Source organism: Lepus europaeus, chromosome 10 (assembly GCF_033115175.1).
Source record: "Lepus europaeus isolate LE1 chromosome 10, mLepTim1.pri, whole genome shotgun sequence".
NCBI lineage: Eukaryota > Metazoa > Chordata > Mammalia > Lagomorpha > Leporidae > Lepus > Lepus europaeus.
In genome coordinates this window covers 16,946,092-16,965,074 of record NC_084836.1, presented here as the reverse complement: position 1 = coordinate 16,965,074, position 18,983 = coordinate 16,946,092, and the positions used below count along the sequence as shown (strand labels likewise).

Sequence of the window (18,983 nt, the reverse complement as noted above, 5' to 3'; positions counted from 1 at the left end):
TTCATTAAATAATATGGAAAGATTTTGAAATTCATCTGACAGTCTGATGGTCTTTACAATAAAAAAAAAAAAAGAAATTTTTAAGAGTGATTACCCTTGGGCTTCGAGCTTTTTTCTGGCCAGAATCAATGGTATTCCTTCCCCCTTCAAACCTGCACCAGTTCACCATCTAGTATTTAGCACTCAGAATATATACATGATGAAAAATTTTAAAAATTGATAACAATTTTATTTCTTCAGGCCTCCATGTTTTAAATGCAACGGTGCTATAAAAGACAAGATTGGGAACCTGTTAAAAAATACCTGCATGTAAAAAATACATTTAGAAAATGCTGAATTTGTGGCTGTAAGTGCCATTCAGTGTGAAGCACCTTGATTGCCCATAGCCGGCTGGGTTTCTTTCTTTCCAGCAACATGCTTCACTCACGGAATCATGGCCTCCACGATTATCACTTGGGCTTAAGGAAACACGTCCGTGCCCGTCTGGTCCGAGGTCCAATCTGCACAGAGAAGTTTCTGGTTCTCGTGTCGTGGATTGTACATGTCAAAGGTATTGCTCCTCAAGAACAACGTGCTGCAAGGCTACAAAGGGACAGTTGCACCTTTTTCCGTAGGGAGTATTTAAAATGTTGAGTTCTGTCAGCTATTGTGATGGAGCTTAAAGACCCCTGCAGGATCAGGGACAAACCAGCTTTCCCATAAGTCGTTGTGAACGCTCGGAAAGTCCCAGGGTTTATGCCTTCCATTCCAGTGCAGCAGTTTAGCTTCCTGCAGAAAGTGCTCCGAATATCTGGCATCCGGATTCCAGCCTTTGTTGTGTGCAGAGGGAAATAGTAGACTTGTTAGAGAATAAAATCTGCCTAGTAACACTGAATATAAATTCATGATTTAAAAAGCAATGAAAGGATTAAGCTGTGAAGAATTTTCCACCCACCCCAAACCTCTAAAACAGCCACTGTGACCTTAGTAATGTTCATGCATACCTGAACATACAAGCCCATTTCAAAAACTGCGTGGAAAATGGAATTAAAAGATAAGCGTATTGTGGCACAAAAAGTTTTGAAAGTCACGCAGTTTTTTTCATAATACACATCTCCATGAAAAGGAATGTGATGTCTTATTTTTTTTAACATTTATTTGAAAGGCACAATGGCAGAGAGAAAGAGAGCAATTGCCCATGTGCTGGTTCACGCCCCACATGGGCACAACAGCTGGTGTGAGGCCAGGAGACCAGAACTCCATCCAGGTCTCCCACATGGGTAACAGGGCCCCAAGTACTTGAGCCATCATCTGCTGCCTTCTCAGGTGCCTTTAGCAGGGAGCTGGATCAGACATGTAGCAATCAGGACTTGAACTGGCGCTCTAGTATGGGATGCCAACAATGCAAGCAGCAGCTTACCCTGCTGCACCACAACGCCAGCCCCTCAATATTTTAAAGCAACTCAGAGTCTCCTGAGTAGAGAAGATGATCACTGGAGCGTGTCACACTGGTTTACGGGGTTAACAACAAAGTCTGGCTTCTGTGATTCACAGTTCAGCTGAGGACACAGGTGCAGAAGAGGCGCCAGTTGTTTCTAGCTGTGGAGGCAGAACTCGAATGATTTCAAGGTCCAGGAAATCTACACAAAGGAAAAGCTCAATTGGGTAGGGCTTCTTCATCTCCACTCTGTGACTGAGGCTATGGACACCTCAAAGGGGCTTGCCATGTGGGGGTGAAACTTGGCTGAATGTGGTCCATCAATTGTAAAAGCCTGAAGCTGGGGCCGGCCTGAAACACCAGCATCCCATATGGGCACTGGTTGGAGCCTGGGCTGCTCCACTTCCGATCCAGCTCTCTGCTGTGGCCTGGGAAAGCAGTAGAAGTTGGCCCAAGTCCTTGGGCCCCTGCACCCGCGTGGGAGACCTGGAAGAAACTCCTGGCTCCTGGCTTCGGATCAACGCAGCTCCAGCTGTTGCGGCCAATTGGGGAGTGAACCAGCAGATGGAAGACTCTCTCTCTCTCTCTCTCTCTCTCTCTCTCTGCTTCTCCTCTCTCTGTGTAACTCTAACTTTCAAATAAATAAATAAATCTTTAAAAAAAAAAAAAGCCTTAAGCTTACCTGTTTGGACCCACATGTAATACCTATTAATGTTACATTGCTTTCTGCATTCAAAATACTATAAAACCAGATCATCTTTCAAATGATTTCTGTGTAGATGTACTTTGTAAATCCCTGATTCCAAAACCTTCCAAGGAAAAGTGACGACTTTCTGACTATGCCCCTCCCTGCTTGTCAGTGAGATAAGGTAAGGTACCTCATCAAATATAATTCTCAGTGGCTGTTCCAAGACCCTAAAATGCTCGAACTCTAAGCTCCACTGAGCGGTTCCAACACAACATTTTTATAGATTTCTTTCTTCTTTAATGGAACTTTCTGGACATGGAGATGTTGCTATTTGATCTGACAGTGAGTCCAACATTATTATAAACCAAAAATGATAGAATGCTAGTGCCCCTGACTTCCCTGTGTCACTCTTGGGTGCGTGCATGTGGTCGGGAAAATCAAGGAGAATTTTGGTAATGGTGTGTGAGTGTACATGGATTGCTAAGGGGAGACACTCAGCATCCATAGTTACGTCTGTCCTTTGGTTTCAGAAGGAGAAGGGATGTGACACCTTGTACGGTTTTAAGAATTGGAAATAATATCTTTTTCAAAAGAACCTAGCCCAGTTCTTACCCACTACACTAACTGGCACTTGGTAAATAAGTTCATATGCATTGTCAGTAATTCTTAAACAATCCCCACCGTGTGCAAACGGAAGTCGCTTTATTGACTCCTTGGCAGTGGAGCGTAAGTCACATGCGGTGCCACATTTCCCGTTTTTAAAAATGCAAAGTATTTGCAAATTTCTAAACAGTGCTGGGCCAGTGGTTTTGGATAGGGGATTGTGGCAATGTGTTAGAACGAATGCAAGGGGTTAGCTACCACCTTGCAACACCAGCATCTCATATGGGTACCTGTTTGTGTCCTGGCTGCTCCACTTCCTATCCAGCTCCCTGCTAAAGGCCTGGGAAAAGCAGCAAAGGATGAGACAAGTGATTGGGCCCCCCGCCACCTACATGACAGACCAGAAGAAGCTCCTGACTCTTGGCTTCGGTCTGGCCCAGCCCTGGCTGTTGTGGCTGTCTGGGGAGTGAACCAACAAATGGGAGATTGCTCTCTCTATATATGTCTCTCCCTCTCTATAACTCTCTGAAATAAATAAAATCTTAAAAAACAAAACAAAACAAAACTGGGACTGTGGTGTAGTGGCAAAAGCCGTTGCCTACAGCCCTGGCATCCTACATAGTAGCTGGTTCAAGGCCCAACTGCTCTACTTCCAATCCAGCTCCCTGCTCCTTTGCCTGTAGGTCCCTTACACTCATGTGGGAGACCTAGATGAAGCTTCTGGCTCCTGGCTTTGGCCTGGCACAGCCCTAGCCATTGCAGCCATTTGGAGAATGAACCAGCAGGTGGAAGATCAATCTATCTCTGCCTCTGCCTCTCCTCTGTAACTCTGCCTTTCAAATAAATAAATCTTTAAGGACAACAACAACAACAAAAAACGAATGTGAATGTGTCTTAGTGCCAAGCTGTGTTCTAAACAGTTGACTTGTATTTGAAGTTAAAAGTAATCACATAATGGCCTAGCTGGGACTCGACACGCAAACCCTGGCGGCTGCACTCCTGTATCGAGTAAGGCTGGTAGAGGACTCACACAGGACACAGTAAGCAGCTGCTTTGGAAGACATTGCAATGCCAGCCATCTCTGTTCATCACGGGCCATTATGCAACTTCGGTTTTGTTCACAGTAGCAATACAGGCATGTGAAAAAGTTGTGACAGAGTTATATGAGCATATACTATATACTAAGCTGTCAAGTAATAACTCTTCATGAATTCCTAGAAATATCCATGGTAGCTAAGGAAACAAGCTGCCTCTACAGAATCTGAGCACTGAGGATTAAGATACTCACCCAGGACACGTGGAGTAGTTGCACCTGGTGCTGGAACACTCTCCCCTCACCGGGTGGTGCTCCCTGGGTCTACCATGGACATTTGCATAGTTTTTCTGGTACACTTACCCAGGTGCCTTATGTGCCACAGGGGGTTGATTGTGGAGTGTTTCCCATGAAACACAATCAGCATGGGAGAAGTGGCCACCCCTCCGCCCAGGGAGCTGCTGTAGAGGTTTTCCCTAAAAAGCCGAATAGAAAGGTGTCATTTGGCCTAGGGTCTCCCCAAACTCAAAGTAGAATTAAATACTTTCAAGAAATGCCACATTTTCATTTTGCGAAGTATCAAACATACACAAAACTGTCAGAATGCCATGAGCTCACACACATCACCCACATTCACGGAGTGTTCATGTTTTAATAGTAGATATAGATCAAGTTCTGATCTTGTATTAGTTAAATATTCACAGTTATGATGGTATTAAAATAAACAGGTAAAGACTGACATGGGGCCAGCTTTGTGGCATAGTGGGTTAAGCTGCCACCTGTGATGCCAGCATCCCATATGGGTGCAGGTTTGCATCCCAGCTGCTCCACTTTTGATTCAGCTCCCTGCAAATGAGCCTGGGAAAGCAGCAGAAGGTGGCCCAAGTATCTGGGCCTCTGCCACCCATGTGGAAGACCCAGAAGAAGCTCCTGGCTCCTGACTTTGGGTTGGCCCGGCCCCAGCCACTGCAGCCTTTTGGGAAGTGAACCAATGGTTGAAAGATCTTCCAAAAAAAAAAGAAAGAAAGATCTTCCTCTCTCTTTCTTTCCCTCTCTCTCTCTCTGTAACTGCCTTTGAAATAAATAAAATAAATTTTAAAAAAACACTTGAAATACAATGACATGATAATAGTGGTTGGGTTACAGTTATTTTTCTCTATTTTAAAACTTTGATAATGAAAAATTATTTAAAAACCTTAAAATGTAAAAGTGACTTTATAAAATAATCCTTAGAAACAAATTTTTCTAAGAAGGACAAATGACTAGGATAAATGTAGGTTTTCAATGGAAAATATTCAAGTCACTATAGGAAAATGCATGAGACTCCTCATTTCATGGGATCTTGGTTCCTCTGATGTCATTTGAGGAGAGATTCTTATCTACTGCCCCCATTTTCTTTCTCAACAGTGTTTCTGTAAGAAAGTGTGAAATGTTTCTAACCCCTGAGCTATGCATAAAAAATTAATGGAATCATTTGGTGCCCAAGCATGGGAAAAATGGTGGGTCAACACATACTCCACATTTTTCTGCATCCATTTCTCCAGCTGTTTGGTGATACGCTGGTGCTTCCATTCCGTCATGTTGGCTACAATCACGCCGGGATTGAACGAGCAGGTGCTGGGGCTGATGCCAAGGTCCTTTATGGTCTTCTTCCGATAGTCCAGATAGCCCATGTATGTGTTCTAGGGAGAAATGAGACACGCGTGCTTTGAACTGACAAGTCTTTCTGGAAAATTTTTTGGAAACCATTGTGCTGTGCCTCTGAAGTTTCTTCCTTTCTCACTGGCCACTTCCTAGTCCTCCTTGCTGGTTTTCCCTCATTTCTGTAAATGCCAAGTGTCCCAGATCTCAATCCCAGCACCTGTTCCTTCCCTAGTGCTAACGGCAGAGACAGCCTCCTCCCGGCTCTTGGCTCTGAACACTGTCTGCTGGCAGCCTTGCCCTCTGTCTGGGTTCCAACTCCTGCTGCCTCTGCCAACTCCCTGTCTCCTTCTGGATGCTGACCAGGGCAGCTCCAGCTGACATGTAAAAATCGATCCTAATCCTATCCCAAACCTGCTTTCCTAATACCTGCCCCACCTCAGTGAGTGACAGCTCTGTCCTGGTTCCTTGGACAAAAGGCCCGGGGAGTTAGGTTATCCTCGACGTCTTCTCACTTGCCTCTGATCTAAACCTAGCAAATCCTGTTGCTCACATCTGCAAAATAGGTCCAAAGTAACCACCATTTCTCTTGCCTCTCGTGCCTGTTCCAACACTGGTTCTGCAAGTTCCTCCTAACCAGTGTCCCTGCTTCCACCGTTAGTAACCCCACTCTGTCTCTGTGCCACTCATTTCCTCCAAGCCCCTTCTATGACTTTCCATCTCATTCACAGTAAAAGCCAGAGATTCCCAAAATGCCTGCCATGCCCTGTGCTGTCCAGCCACCATGACCTCTCCAATTTCTATCATTTACCCCCAGTCCCTCTGCTACAGCTACATAGGACACCTTTCATACACTAGGCGTACCTCTGCCTCAGGACCTTTGCACTTCCTGTTGCTTATTCCTAGAACGTCTGCCCCCTCAATATCTGCATAGATGGCTCCCTCAACTCTTCCAGATGTGGGCACAAACCACCCCATCTCTGTCTACAGTCCTGCCTCCACTGTGATCCTTTGTTAAATAATTTACTTGTTCACTGTTTATCTTCCCACTGGCATGTAAGCTACACAAAGGCAGGAGCTCTGGTTTTGTTCACCATATTACCAGTACCGAAAACAGTGTCAGGCATTATTGAGCACAGATAAGTAGTTGGATGAATGTAGGACGAGGCCGGATGTACACTTTCATGCAAACGGACTGCCATGACCCACTTCAATACGGTGTTCTCAAATATGATTCGGGGTGCTGGAAATACTTGAGTACTTCCCATGTGCCAGGCACTGCCCTCAGAGAGTCCCACGCATAACCTTGGTACCTGCGTGCCTTCACTAATGTAATCCCCATACTAACCGTGCAAGGGAAGCACTGTTATCACTTCTGTTTGACAAATGGTGGCGGGAAGAGGGCACGATTGCCTAAGCAATTTGCCTGCAGCCATAAAGGTGGTAAGTGATGACAGCACCAAGACTTTCACAAAGTTGGATCTGGCCCTGGATCCTATACCTTAAGATGCCTTAAGTGTCACAAAAATAAAATTTGCTAGAAATTCTTCTGAAGGACAGCACTCAACTCCTGACACCTCACATTTCAAAGCTATTCCTTGGGTTTCAGCATTAGACATAGGTTCAGCTTCCCTTATTTCCACTAGGGTAAGGGTGTCTATATCTTTGAATAAAGTCAACTCTTTCCCCTACTGAAAGGGGGTCGGGGGAGCAATGGGCAAAACTCTGCAAATAGAGTTTGGCAAGTCTCTCTTAGAGAACACATCATCTCTGACAGAGCGTGGCTATGAGCAACCCAAATAAGTCTCATTTCTGGAGGATCTGCCCTACGCCGCACATTGGACATCACACTATTTCATCACAACTCACAAAAACACAGCAAACCTCTTCTTACCATTACCACCTTCAGCTGAGGCAAGTGGGACTTTGCAGGGTTAGAGTAACTCGCCCCAGAGCTGGTAAGGGATGGAGCTGGGGTAGGAACGAGAAGGCCAAACCGTAGCCCTGTTCTGCCCCAATGCCCCCAGCAGCCCAGACAGGTGGGGCTTTCCAGGTGTACTCAGTGGCACCCAGAGACGCAGAGGAGCAGGCAGGGCCAAAGCAGCAGGGAGCCGGGTCTCCCAGGCCATGCCCCTACCTGGAGCCCAACCAGTCTGCTTATGTCCTGGGCAGAGGGCAAATCGCAGTCATCCGAGAAAGCTGCCGCGTGTCCCAGGGCCAAGGTGGTGTCGTACAGCTCTTGGATATCACCTGGGTTTAGAAATGTCAGCAGTTAAAATGCTTAGGCTGGACAGAGTCCCTGGTGTTTCTACAGCGAAGACCACAAGATCCCTGACTTGGAGTGGTTTGCTTAATAGCTTGCACCAGTGGAGAAAAGACACTTGATAAGTTCAAATCTACACTCGGCGAGTTTGGTTTCTGTTGCTGTGCAGGCAGCACGTGCATGCTGCTTGTGTCTGCAGGGGGAAGCCAGAGGAAGCACCATGTAAACCATCAGAACTCAGCATTCCTAAGAACATCGTCACCGTGCAGTTTAGGCACGTGGGGAAGGAAGGGCCACCGAGCTGCTTCTTGCAGATTGGGGCCATCAGAGAGCGGCCCTCAGAAACGCAACTAGATTGTCTGGGAAAGTACTAACTCCTGTTTGCGAAATATTTCCCACTTTGCAATCATGCTGTGCCCCAAATTGAGTAAGCAAAATCGCTGGGAAGCTAGCTGCAGGCAAAGCGAGCGCGCCTTCTCCAAGGGCTCGCGGCGCTCCGCGAGTGTACCTTGTACAATGACATCATCGTCCAAGTAGATGACTTTCTCGTGCTGCTGGATCAGCAGAGGGAGGTAAAATCGAACGAAGTTCAGCTGTCAAAACAAGAAAAGAAACCAGGCAGGTGGCTCGATGCCTTGTGGAGCCTCGGCCCGGACCATGGCCTCAGCTCAGCTCCAGGTTTGGAACAAAGAGCTGCAAAGATGCCTCTCCTGAGCCTCCCAGTGTCCCCGTGGTAGCCCCAGGGTTGAATCCAGCGCTGGCAGATCAGGGATCCTTTGGCCCTGAGCTCTCTATATCACAGAGGCTGCTTCCACTCTCATCCCTGTGAGCTGCTGTGACTGGGTCACAGGGGCCACCTGGTCGACCTTTGAGGGCACAATTTGCCTGCCTTTCCCTGTGTTCATGAATTTTGATAGCTGTCAACTAAATCGGCCGCAGACACACAGGCACACGTGTCATTCCTGTGAGAAGCTCCAATGTTCTAGCTCCTTAACCAGAAAAAGGTCGGAGACTCCTGAGTTGCGGGAAGAGTTGTAAAGTTTTGTTTGGTGACACCCTGGCTTCATCACCCCAGTCCAGCTTACACTCGGACAAATACCCAGAACTGGGGAAAGCATGCATGAGACACAGGGTGCTTCGAATGCAGTACACTTTCAAGGATGGATTGAAGGTGGGCGCAGCTGCCACAGTGCCCCTCTTCTGGTAAGAGAAGGGTCCCTTCTGTAAGAAGTGGGAGACCCAGATGGAGCTCCTGGCTCCTGGCTCTGCCTGACCCAGCACTGGATATCATGTGCATTTGGGGAGTGAACAGTAGGTAAAGACCTCTGTTTCTCTCTTTCTACTTCGAAAATAATAAAAATAAAATAAGCAGAGTTTGGTGGAGAACTAACATTGTGAGGGTTCAAAACCCTTCCAGTTGCATGCTGGCAGCTACTGTTCCCCGTCGAACAAGGGCCTCCCTCAGGCCTGTCCCCAGCACCTGCAGGATTCATACTCACAGGCTGCAGCAATTCTGGTCTTGAGGAGTCTGGTCTGATCTTCCCTTTGAGCACCGTAGGGTTGAATTCCACGATCTTAAAGTTTATTTCTCTCAGTTTCGAATGTTCGATCCATTTTCTAGAGAAATGACAAAAAGCCCTCTAGTACACACTTCCAGGTTCTCAGTTCTCTTCCTTGTGCCTACTGCTTTGGGATCCATCTATCACTTTTTTTTTTTTTTTTTTTGAGGTGTACTTATTTATTTGAAAGGCAGAGTTACAGAGAGGCAGTGGCAGAGAGAGAAAGAGAGATCTTCCATCCTCTGGTGTACTCCCTAAATGGCTGAACAGCCAGGGCTGGGCCAGGACAAAGCTAGGAATCAGGAGCTTCTTCTGGGTCTTCCGCATGGGCACAGGGTCTCAAGGACTTGGGCCATCTTATACTGCTTTCCCAGGCACATTAGCAAAAAGCTGGATCAGAAGTGGAGCAGCCGGGACTCGAACCAGCAACCACAGGGGATGCTAGCACTGCAGGTGATGGCTTTACCTGCTACAGCACAGCGCCAGTCCCCTCTATTGCCTCTTTAAAAAGGTAAAAATAAAATGTGTTTGGCCTATAACTCCTTCTGATTCTTTCCCCATCTGGTCTGGCTTGAATTTTTTTTTCCCCCTCAGTCACATAACTCTTGCTGCAAAGGAAATGAAGCAGAATAGTAAAACCCAAATATCTCCCCAGATCCAGATAGTCTCCCCGGGACACTGGGAGAACAAAAGCATTCCTTTTTCTTCCTAAAGGAGCATCTGCAGCCCTCGGAATGATCTTGGCCACGTGGTGACAGCTCCGGATCACCAGTCACGAGGAAGCAGGCCCCTCTGACCCCGCAGCTCGCACGAGAGGCATCCGCGCTCCGCTGCTTGCACTCCGCTGCCTTGAATTTGCCTTCACCGGCCTCTCATCTTCCCCATGTGTCCTCCTTCAAAATGTTGGTCTCTTTCTCCACTTCCTCAGTCTAACAGTACCTCTTTTACGCAGTCCATAACGAGTTTGGTGGTAGAAATAATCTCAAAATGAAATTCCCAGCAATGATAGCTACATATGGTAACATCCGTTGGTTAACATTTGACAAAAGAGGGGCTGGTATTGTGGTACAAGGGGTTAAGTCACAGCCTGCAGCACCGGCATCCCACATGAGCGACAATTCGAGTCCCAGGTACTCCACTTCTGATTCAGCTCCCTGCTAATGCACCATGGAAAGCAGCAGAAGATGGCCCAAGTGCTTGGGCCCCTGCATCCACATGGGAGACCTGGATGGAGTGCCAGGCTTGTCGCTTCAGCCTGGCCCAGCCCCAAATGTTGTGGCCAGTTAGACAGTGAACCAATGGTTGGAAGATAATCTGTATGTATGTGTGTGTGTGTAACTCTGCCTACTAAATAAATAAATCTTTAATCTTATTTAATTTTTTTAACAAAAGGGGTAGGCATTGTGGCATACAGGATTAAGCTGCAGGTTAGGGTACCTATATCCCATATCAGAATGCCTGGTTCAAGTCTGGGCTACTCCACACTTTTTTTTTTTTTTTTTTTTTTGAAAATCAGAGAGAATTAGAGAGAGAGAGAGAGAGAGAGAGGTCATCCAAGTGCTGGTTCACTCCGTAAATGGCCTCAATGGCTGGAGCTGGGCCAGGCTGAAGCCAGGAGTTATCCAGGTCTCCCACATCAGTACAGGGGCCCAAGCACTTGGGCCATCTTCCACTGCGTTCCCAGGCCATTAGCAAGGAGCTGTGTAGGAAGTAGAGCAGCCAGGACAAAACCAGGGCCCATTTGGGATGCCAGCATTGCCAGCATCAGCTTTACCCACTACACCACACGCTGGCCCCTACTGCACACTTCTGATCCAGCTTTCTGTGGCTGCACCTGACAGGTAGTGGATGATGGCCCATGTGCCTGAGTTCCTTCCAGCTATGTGATAGACCCACATGGAGTTCCTGACTTCTGCCTTCCCCTTGGCCTGGCCCTGATTAGTGAGGGATTTTGAGGAATGAACTCTCTCTTTGTCACTCTGCCTTTCAAATAAATAAATAAATCTTTTTAAAAATATAAAATCTACAAAAGAATTAAATCTGAACAAAATTCAGATCTACAAAATTTGAGCCATAAAAATTTATGGTGTAAGGGCCAGTGTGTTATAGCATTGTTGCACAGTGTATAAAGCCACCACCTATGATGCCGGCATCTCATATGGGTGCCAGTTCATGTCCTGGCTGTCCACTTCCAATCTAACTCCCTGTTAATGCACCTCAAAAAGCAGCAGAAGATGGCACAAGTGTGCCTCTGCCACCCACATGGGACACCTGGATGAAGCTCCTGGCTTCAGACTGGACCAACCCTGGCTGTCGGGGCCATTTGGAGAGTGAACCAGTGAGTGGATGATCTCACTCTGTCTCCCTCTCTCTCTGTAACACTGCCTTTCAAATAAATAAGTTAGTAAGTAAGTAAGTGTTGCTGTGGATTGGTTCTGAGAGGAGGAGCATGGTGGGGACAAGAGACGCAGAGTCACCACACAGACCCCAGGAGACTCATTTATTTTGGTTGGTACAGCAGCTTAAATAGCCAAGGCACCCAATACGATCAAAGGGCAGTTTATGCCCTAACCAATCACAGCCTGTTGCCAGGCAGACTCTGTTGCCAGGTGGGTTTCAAAGCCATTCCTGAGTAGCTGACGCTCACTTGCCAGTGGCCATCTTGGCACGGCCTTCTCATTCCACCACAGGTAAGTAAGTAAGTAAGCAAGTAAATCTTTATTTATTTATTTGAAAGAGTTACACAGAGAGAGAGGAGAGACAGAGAGAGAGAGGTCTTCCATCCATTAGTTCACTCCCCAATTGCCGCAAAGGCCGGAGCTGGTCTGATCTGAAGCCAGGAGTCAGGAGCTTCCTGCAGGCCTCCCATGCCAGTGCAGGGGTCCAAGGACTTGAGCCATCTTTTACTGCTTTCCCAGGCCATAGCAGAAAGCTGGATCAGAAGCAGAGCAGCCAGGACTCAAACCAGCGCTTATATAGGATGCCAGCACTGCAGGTGGTGGCTTTACCCGCTATGCCACAGCACCAGCCCCAATAAATAAATCTTAAAAACTATGGTAGTGTCAATTAGGAAAAGATAGACAACCCAACAGAAAAATAGGCAAGAGACTTGAAAATGTACTTCTAAGTGGCCAAACTAAGCAGGAAGAGAGCTCAACCGCATTTACATAAAAAAAACTTCAGATTTAAACCACAATGAGATACCACCTGGAACCCATCTGAATAGCGAAGTTAAAAACACTGATCAGACTAACTGTCAGTGAGGATGTGCTAGTTGTTCTGTGAGTGTGGTTCTTTTGTGATGACTCACTAAACTGTACTCTGGATTGATTATCTTTTTTCCTTAGCCTGTGCCAGGCACCTCTTCTTCTTCTTCTTCTTTTTTTTAAAGAATTATTATTTTAAAGGCATAATGATGGAGGAAGGGAGGGAAGGAGGGAGGGAGAGAGAGGGAGGGAGAGAGGGAGAGAGATTGGGAGGGGGAGGGAGAGAGGGAGAGGGAGAGGGAGAGATGTTACATCCACTGTTTCACTCCCCAAATGAGTGCAAGAGCTAGTGCTGCACCAAGCCAAAGCCGGGAGCCTGGAAGTCCAGCCAGGTCTCCCACCTGGGTGGCAGGAACTCAGGTACTTGAGCCATCACCACTGCTTCCCAGGCACATTAATCAGGAGCTGGACCAAAAGTGGAGTGGCACGCACTCTGATGTGGTACAATGCCACATTAGTGTCACACACCAGCCCCTAAACACTGGATTTATACAATTTTGTTTTTGTGTCCTACTTCAATGAAAATAGCTTTTAAATTATGTAAAAGTGGGGAGAGGGACTAGAAAGCCAAGAACCAGGCAACAGCCCCCACCCAGAACTCATGCTTTTTGTTAAGTACAAAGCCTTGCTTGGAACTTGCTTCTCATGCATCCTTTTGGGTTCAGTCATCTGGTTTTCACACTCACAGAGATTTAAAGGGCACTGACATCTAGTTACGTGGATCACCAGCAGCAATAACTGATAAGGAGAGTAAGAAATGAGACAGAAAACCTAGAAAACACACACAAGCCCTCAAAGACCACAGCCACCACAGGCCGTGCTGCTCTCCCAAAAGGCTGCATTCACCAAGTTGTGAACATCTTTGTGTGTATTCTATCAGCAAGAAATCATCAGGAACGTTTTCCTGAAACAGATGGAGTGGTTCTGTTTAATTTGTGGCAGTCTGATGAGTGAAAAACTATGTAAGTGTTATTTTAATTCTCATTTCCCCTACTTATCACATAGAACATCTTTCCATGTTTGTTGATCATTTATATTTTTTCTGTGGGTTATCTATTCATATTCTATGCCCGTTTTGTACTAAATGCTTATATTTCATAATCCTTTGTCTACAATACATGTTGAAACTATTTTTCCTAATAGATTAAGTGCTCAATTTTAAATAGCATTTTTCATAATTTAAAAGTCTAAAATGCTGTACAATCAAATCTGTTCTTTTTTTCCTTATGATTCTTGAGCTCAAGATACTTGCCAAAGTAAGATTATACAATTATCCTTTAAGACTGTATTTAAAATTCAATTTTCTGCTTATTCCTCTTTAATCCAACTCCAGTTTTTAGTACAGTTTGTGATAGAAAAAAAAGATCACTTTGCTGTTCAGAAGTTATAATTAATGACAATTCTGAGCCACATTAAAGTGGTTAAGTAGGGGAGGGCATTGGGCTCAGTGCTAAAGACCGTGTGGGATGTTTGAGTCCTGGCCCCTCCCCTTCTGACCCAGCTCCCTGCTAATGTGCTCGGGGGAGGCAGCAGTGATGGCTCAAGTCCTTGGGTCCCTGCCACCCACGTCCTGGTCCCTGGCTTCAGCCTAGCCCAGACCTGGCTGTGGTGGGTATCTGCGAAGTGGACCAGAAAATGGGAGATATCGCTCTGCTTTTCAAATAAAATTAAACAAAACATTTTAATGGCTAAATGGTATAACTATTCTGCCCAGTAAGAAACAGAGAAGAGAGAACCCATTTTTGAAAGAGAAGCTCCAACAAGCTGCAGAAGGCCTGAGATCCTCCGTGCGTTCGCCAGCCTCCTTTGTAGCAACACAGTGCCCTGCAGGACAGGGACTCCTTAGGTCAGTGGGCAAACCTCCAGACATCCCCCTATTAATTCTTTGAAAGTTTCTTTCATTTATTTGACATGAAGAGTTACAGAGAGAGAGAGAGACAGAGAAAGATCTTTCATCCTCTGGTTCACCTCCCAATTTGCTGCAATGGCCAGGGCTGGGCCAAGCCCAAGTCAGGACCCAGGAATTCCATCCAGGTCTCCTACGTGGGTAGCAGAGGCGCAAGGACTTGGGCCATCATCCGCTGCCTTCCCAGCTGCATTAGCGGGGTGCCGGGCGAGAAGCAGAGCGGCAGGACTCACCCTGGCACTCAGGTATGGGATGCCAGCGTAGCAGGTGGCAGCTTAACTAACTGTGCCATGGCCCTGGCCCCTGCCCTTGTTAATTCTAACAATTATCAATCCAAAAAAAGGAAGTGGTGCACTTAAGGAAAAATACAGAAGATTCACAGACAGTAGAAAGCCCCCCAGTCTGTCACACAAATTACCGAATTCGAGTCAGCGTGTTCCGGAGTCCAACTACGTAGAACAGAATGTTGGCGTCAGTGTTGCTGTAGATGCTGTTGATGGCGGCCATGGCAGCACCCATCCTCCCTGCTGCCACGCAAATCACCACAGGGATCTCCTCCTCCACTTCCTCAGGAGTCTCGGAGTCGTCGTCTGGAAGACAAATCGGGGTCTTAGAGCAGCAAGAATTCCACAGTGGAGTCTCCCACATGCCTGGGGTTGGACAGCACGGTGTGGAAGGGATTGCTGATTTTTCTCCAATATCCAGTTTCTCCTTCCCTTAAAAAAAAAAAATGTTGGTGGGCCAGCATTGTGGCGCAGTGGATTAAGTCGCTGCCTGCAATATTGGTGTCCATACAGGCACCAGTTCGACTCCCAGCTGCGCTGCTTCTGATCCAGCACCCTGCTAATGAGGCTTGGAAAACAGTTCAGGGGGCCCCCACACCCATGTGGGAGACTTGGATGGAGTTCCAGGCTCCTGGCATCAGTGTGGCCCAGCCCAGGCTGTTGTGGCCATTTGGGGAGTGAACCAGATTTAGGATCCATCTCTCTCTCTCTCCCTCCCTCCCTCTCCTTCTCCCTCTCCCTCTCCCTCTCCCTCCTCTGTCACTCTACCTTTCAAATAAATAAAAGCAAAGCAAAGTATGATGGGGCTTTTGCTGCATATAAGCCACTCACTAAGACTATTTTCCCAGACTCCCTTGCAGCTCCATGTGATCAAGTTCAGACCCATGGGACGTTACTTCAAGTAACGTGTACAACAACTGGATCTGCCTGACCAAGGAATCTGCTTACCCGTGTTCCCCTTCCCCCTCCCCATCAGCTGGAATGTCGATATGGTAGCCAGAATTACAGCAGTCATCTTAAACCCCAAGAGGGAAGCCACCTGTTGAGGACACCAAAACCTTAAGACAAAACAGATCTTTTTCTTTTTCTTTTTCTTTTTCTTTTCTTTTTTTTTTTTTTTTGACAGGCAGAGTGGCCAGTGAGAGAGAGAGAGAGAGAGAGAGAGAGAGAGAAAGGTCTTCCTTTTGCCGTTGGTTCACCCTCCAATGGCCGCCGCAGTAGGCGCGCTGCGGCCGGCGCACCACGCTGATCCGAAGCCAGGAGCCAGGTGCTTCTCCTGGTCTCCCATGGGGTGCAGGGCCCAAGCACTTGGGCCATCCTCCACTGCACTCCCTGGCCACAGCAGAGAGCTGGGCTGGAAGAGGGGCAACCAGGACAGAATCCGGTGCCCCGACCGGGACTAGAACCCGGGTGTGCCGGCGCCGCAAGGCAGAGGATTAGCCTAGTGAGCCACGGCGCCGGCCAAAACGGATCTTGATGGGGATGATGGTGGGGCTGACACCCCTCCGTCACCGCACAGAGCAAACTTCTAATTTGCTTACATGGCTGTTGATCTAGAGCTCTTTTACAAGGGCCAGTCGGATAGACACACACACACGCACACGCATGGACACACACACACATAGACACACACACACAGCTGGAAAACGAAGAGCTCATTGACTCGACAGTCCTCCACACCACCCTGGGCCAGAACCTCTACCTTCCCTATGCAGCTACAGAACACACTGCTGCTCCTGGGCCACCCCTCCCCCAGGCAGGAGAGAGAAAGGAGAAAAATGAAAGCGCATGACCAACACCCAAAGTGAATAATGGACTATTCTTTTGAGCATGGGGAAGATACCAAACGCTAATGCCATAGCATCATGCTTTGTTATTGGAACTTTCAGAGACAAAGAATAACCCTCACTGGTGTGCAGGGCGTCCACTGTCAAATGCCCACCTGATTTTCCTGAACGCTCTCTCTCTGCAGATAGCTTCCAGCAGAAACTTCCATTCAGGCCCAGGGTGGTCCAGCTGATATTTCATTCAACAAGCAGTGGTTGACACAAAACACCAGTACTGTGCTTTGTGTAATTTAAGAAACATTAAACCAGCCCCCTCTTCTCCTCCCATGTCTTTCCCATCAGTTCAAGAAGGCACCTGAAATTTCTATAACTAGAATATTCTGGATTTTCAGGATTATTTACTGACATGAGAGAGTGCTCATAATATGCGAGTACTGATAGGAGGAGGAAATACAGCCTGCACTGTGGCGCAGCAGGTTGATGCCCTGGCCTAAAGCACCGGCATCCCATATGAGCGCTCCCGGATGCTCCACTTCTAACCTAGCTCTCTGCCATGGCATGGGAAAGCAGCCATTGCGGCCATTTGAGGAGTGAACCATTGGATGGAAGATCTCTCTCTCGCTCTCTCTCGCTCTCTCTCACTCTCTCTCTGCCTCTCCTCTCTCTGTGTAACTCTGACTTTCAAATAAATAAATCTTTAAAAAAAAAAAGAGGAGGAAATACAAAATGCTCTCTAGTAGTTGATCCCAATGCGATACATGCATATTTTCAATGTATCTACATTTATGGAATTATGAGCAATTTTAATTCTTATATTTTCCAAATTATCTAAAGTAATCATAAGCTATTTTTTAAAGATTTACTTATTTATTTGAAAGGCAGAGATGCAGAGAGAGAAAGGGGGAGAGAGAGAGAGAGAGAGAGGAGAGAGAGAGATCTTCCATCCACTGGTTTACTCCCCAAACGGCCACATCAGCTGGGGCTGGGTCATGCCAAAACCAGGAGCCCAGAGCCTCTTGGTGCAGCGGCCCAAGCACTCAGGTCATCCCCAGCTGCCTTCCCAGGCCATTATCAGGGAGCTGGATGGTAAGTGGAGCAGCCCGGACTCGAATCTGCACATCACAGAGCCAAGTTGTCTTGTAAATAAGCAGTTCCTCAAGGATTGTTCCTCATGGCCTCAGCTGGGATCCTGGAAGGCCCCCAGTCCTGTGGCATTTTATCTGCCTGAAATGCAAATTTGTGCTTCTTTATTGCTGAGAGTCCTACGCAGTTCCTTAAAGGTAAAGCCACACTCCTTGGTCTGCCTCCCATGGTCCTCCAGAGCCGTTGCCTGCTCACTTCCCCAGCTTTGTTGGCTTCTACTACAGTAACACCACACTCTCTGAGTAACACACCATGCTGTCACCTCCGTGTCTCTGCACACACTCTTCCTGATGCCTGGAATGCTCTCTGAATCCTTTCCTGCATGGCTAACTCTTTCCTATTCATTCCTATTGCAGTACAGGTGCCTCTAGCAGCTCCATACACAAACCAGTGTATCCCTTCATTGTCACCTTGTGGTTGGGCGTAGCAGCTGCATTGCCATTATTTGGATGCCGTCTTTCCTTTCTCTCCTGTTCCGCTGGTTGCACTGTGAGGACAGGGATGGTATCTCACTCATCTGTACCCTTTGCATCTATCCTAGTGTGTGGCACACAGTCGACTCTCCTTCCATGTGGATGGAAGAATGGATGGAGGGATGGGTTTATTAGACACTATTATTTGAGCACTTACCACACTGCACTGTGAGAATTTATTTATGTGTCTGTCTACCCCACTGGACCATAAACTCATCTTATTATACCATAGAGTTTGGCATCTTGGAAATACATAATAAAAGTTTGCTGAAAGGAGCTAAATTGGACTGATGGCTTGGCCCTAAAGAACTGGATCACAGAAGACTGATTCATGGGCTATGCCTAGGCTCAAAGAGACAAGGAAGGGTTGAGAAGCTGGGGCAGAGCCTGACTGCTAAGCTAGGGGAAGGCTTTCAGCAGGCAGCATGAGGTAGGAAGGTATCCTCCTGAGAGAGGGGTACCCCAAGGAAGGTCATACATTGAGTGCACAGCTCTGCGGCAGACACCCCACCCTGCCTCCATCAGTCAGAGAAGCTGGGCGCATCATCAGCCAGAACACAGCACTCACCCAAGCAGTCTCTCCTGGACAGGATGAAGAACGAAGGGGCACTGGGGAAATGCAAGGGAAGGCTTACAACTGCAGATTCTTCCCCAGTGCCCCATTCTTGCAGCAGCTTCAGGCATCATCTGTTGCACTATCTGTATCCATGGTACCCACTGGTACCTGGGCCAATCTGTTCAAAGATTTGGCTATGGGAAACTATCTGGTGCCTAATAACACTAGAGAACATAACAATGACGAAAGAATGGACTGGAAGGGGCACTGCCTTAGTTTACTCCCACAAGCCACGCCTAATCCTAGAAGAGGTGAAATGTCTGCTCTTTCAAGGCCAAAACTCAGAAGGCCATTTCAAAAAGGA

The 18,983-nt window shown here is 47.2% G+C and overlaps 1 protein-coding gene across 1 annotated transcript in view; it reads right to left on the bottom strand.

Annotated features, from left to right (window-relative positions):
- Positions 1-47: 47 nt before the first annotated feature.
- The window catches only part of GLT8D2 (glycosyltransferase 8 domain containing 2), a 38,552-nt gene continuing 19,616 nt past the window's right edge, over positions 48-18,983 (bottom strand). Inside the window, exons 4-10 of the mRNA XM_062203014.1 lie at positions 14,795-14,966; positions 9,145-9,262; positions 8,154-8,238; positions 7,520-7,632; positions 5,257-5,423; positions 4,105-4,217; positions 48-809 (exon numbers count right to left, since the gene is read on the bottom strand). Of these exons, the coding sequence (XP_062058998.1) occupies positions 640-809; positions 4,105-4,217; positions 5,257-5,423; positions 7,520-7,632; positions 8,154-8,238; positions 9,145-9,262; positions 14,795-14,966 (938 nt within the window). The 3' untranslated portion in view covers positions 48-639. The remainder of the gene's footprint in view (positions 810-4,104; positions 4,218-5,256; positions 5,424-7,519; positions 7,633-8,153; positions 8,239-9,144; positions 9,263-14,794; positions 14,967-18,983) is intronic.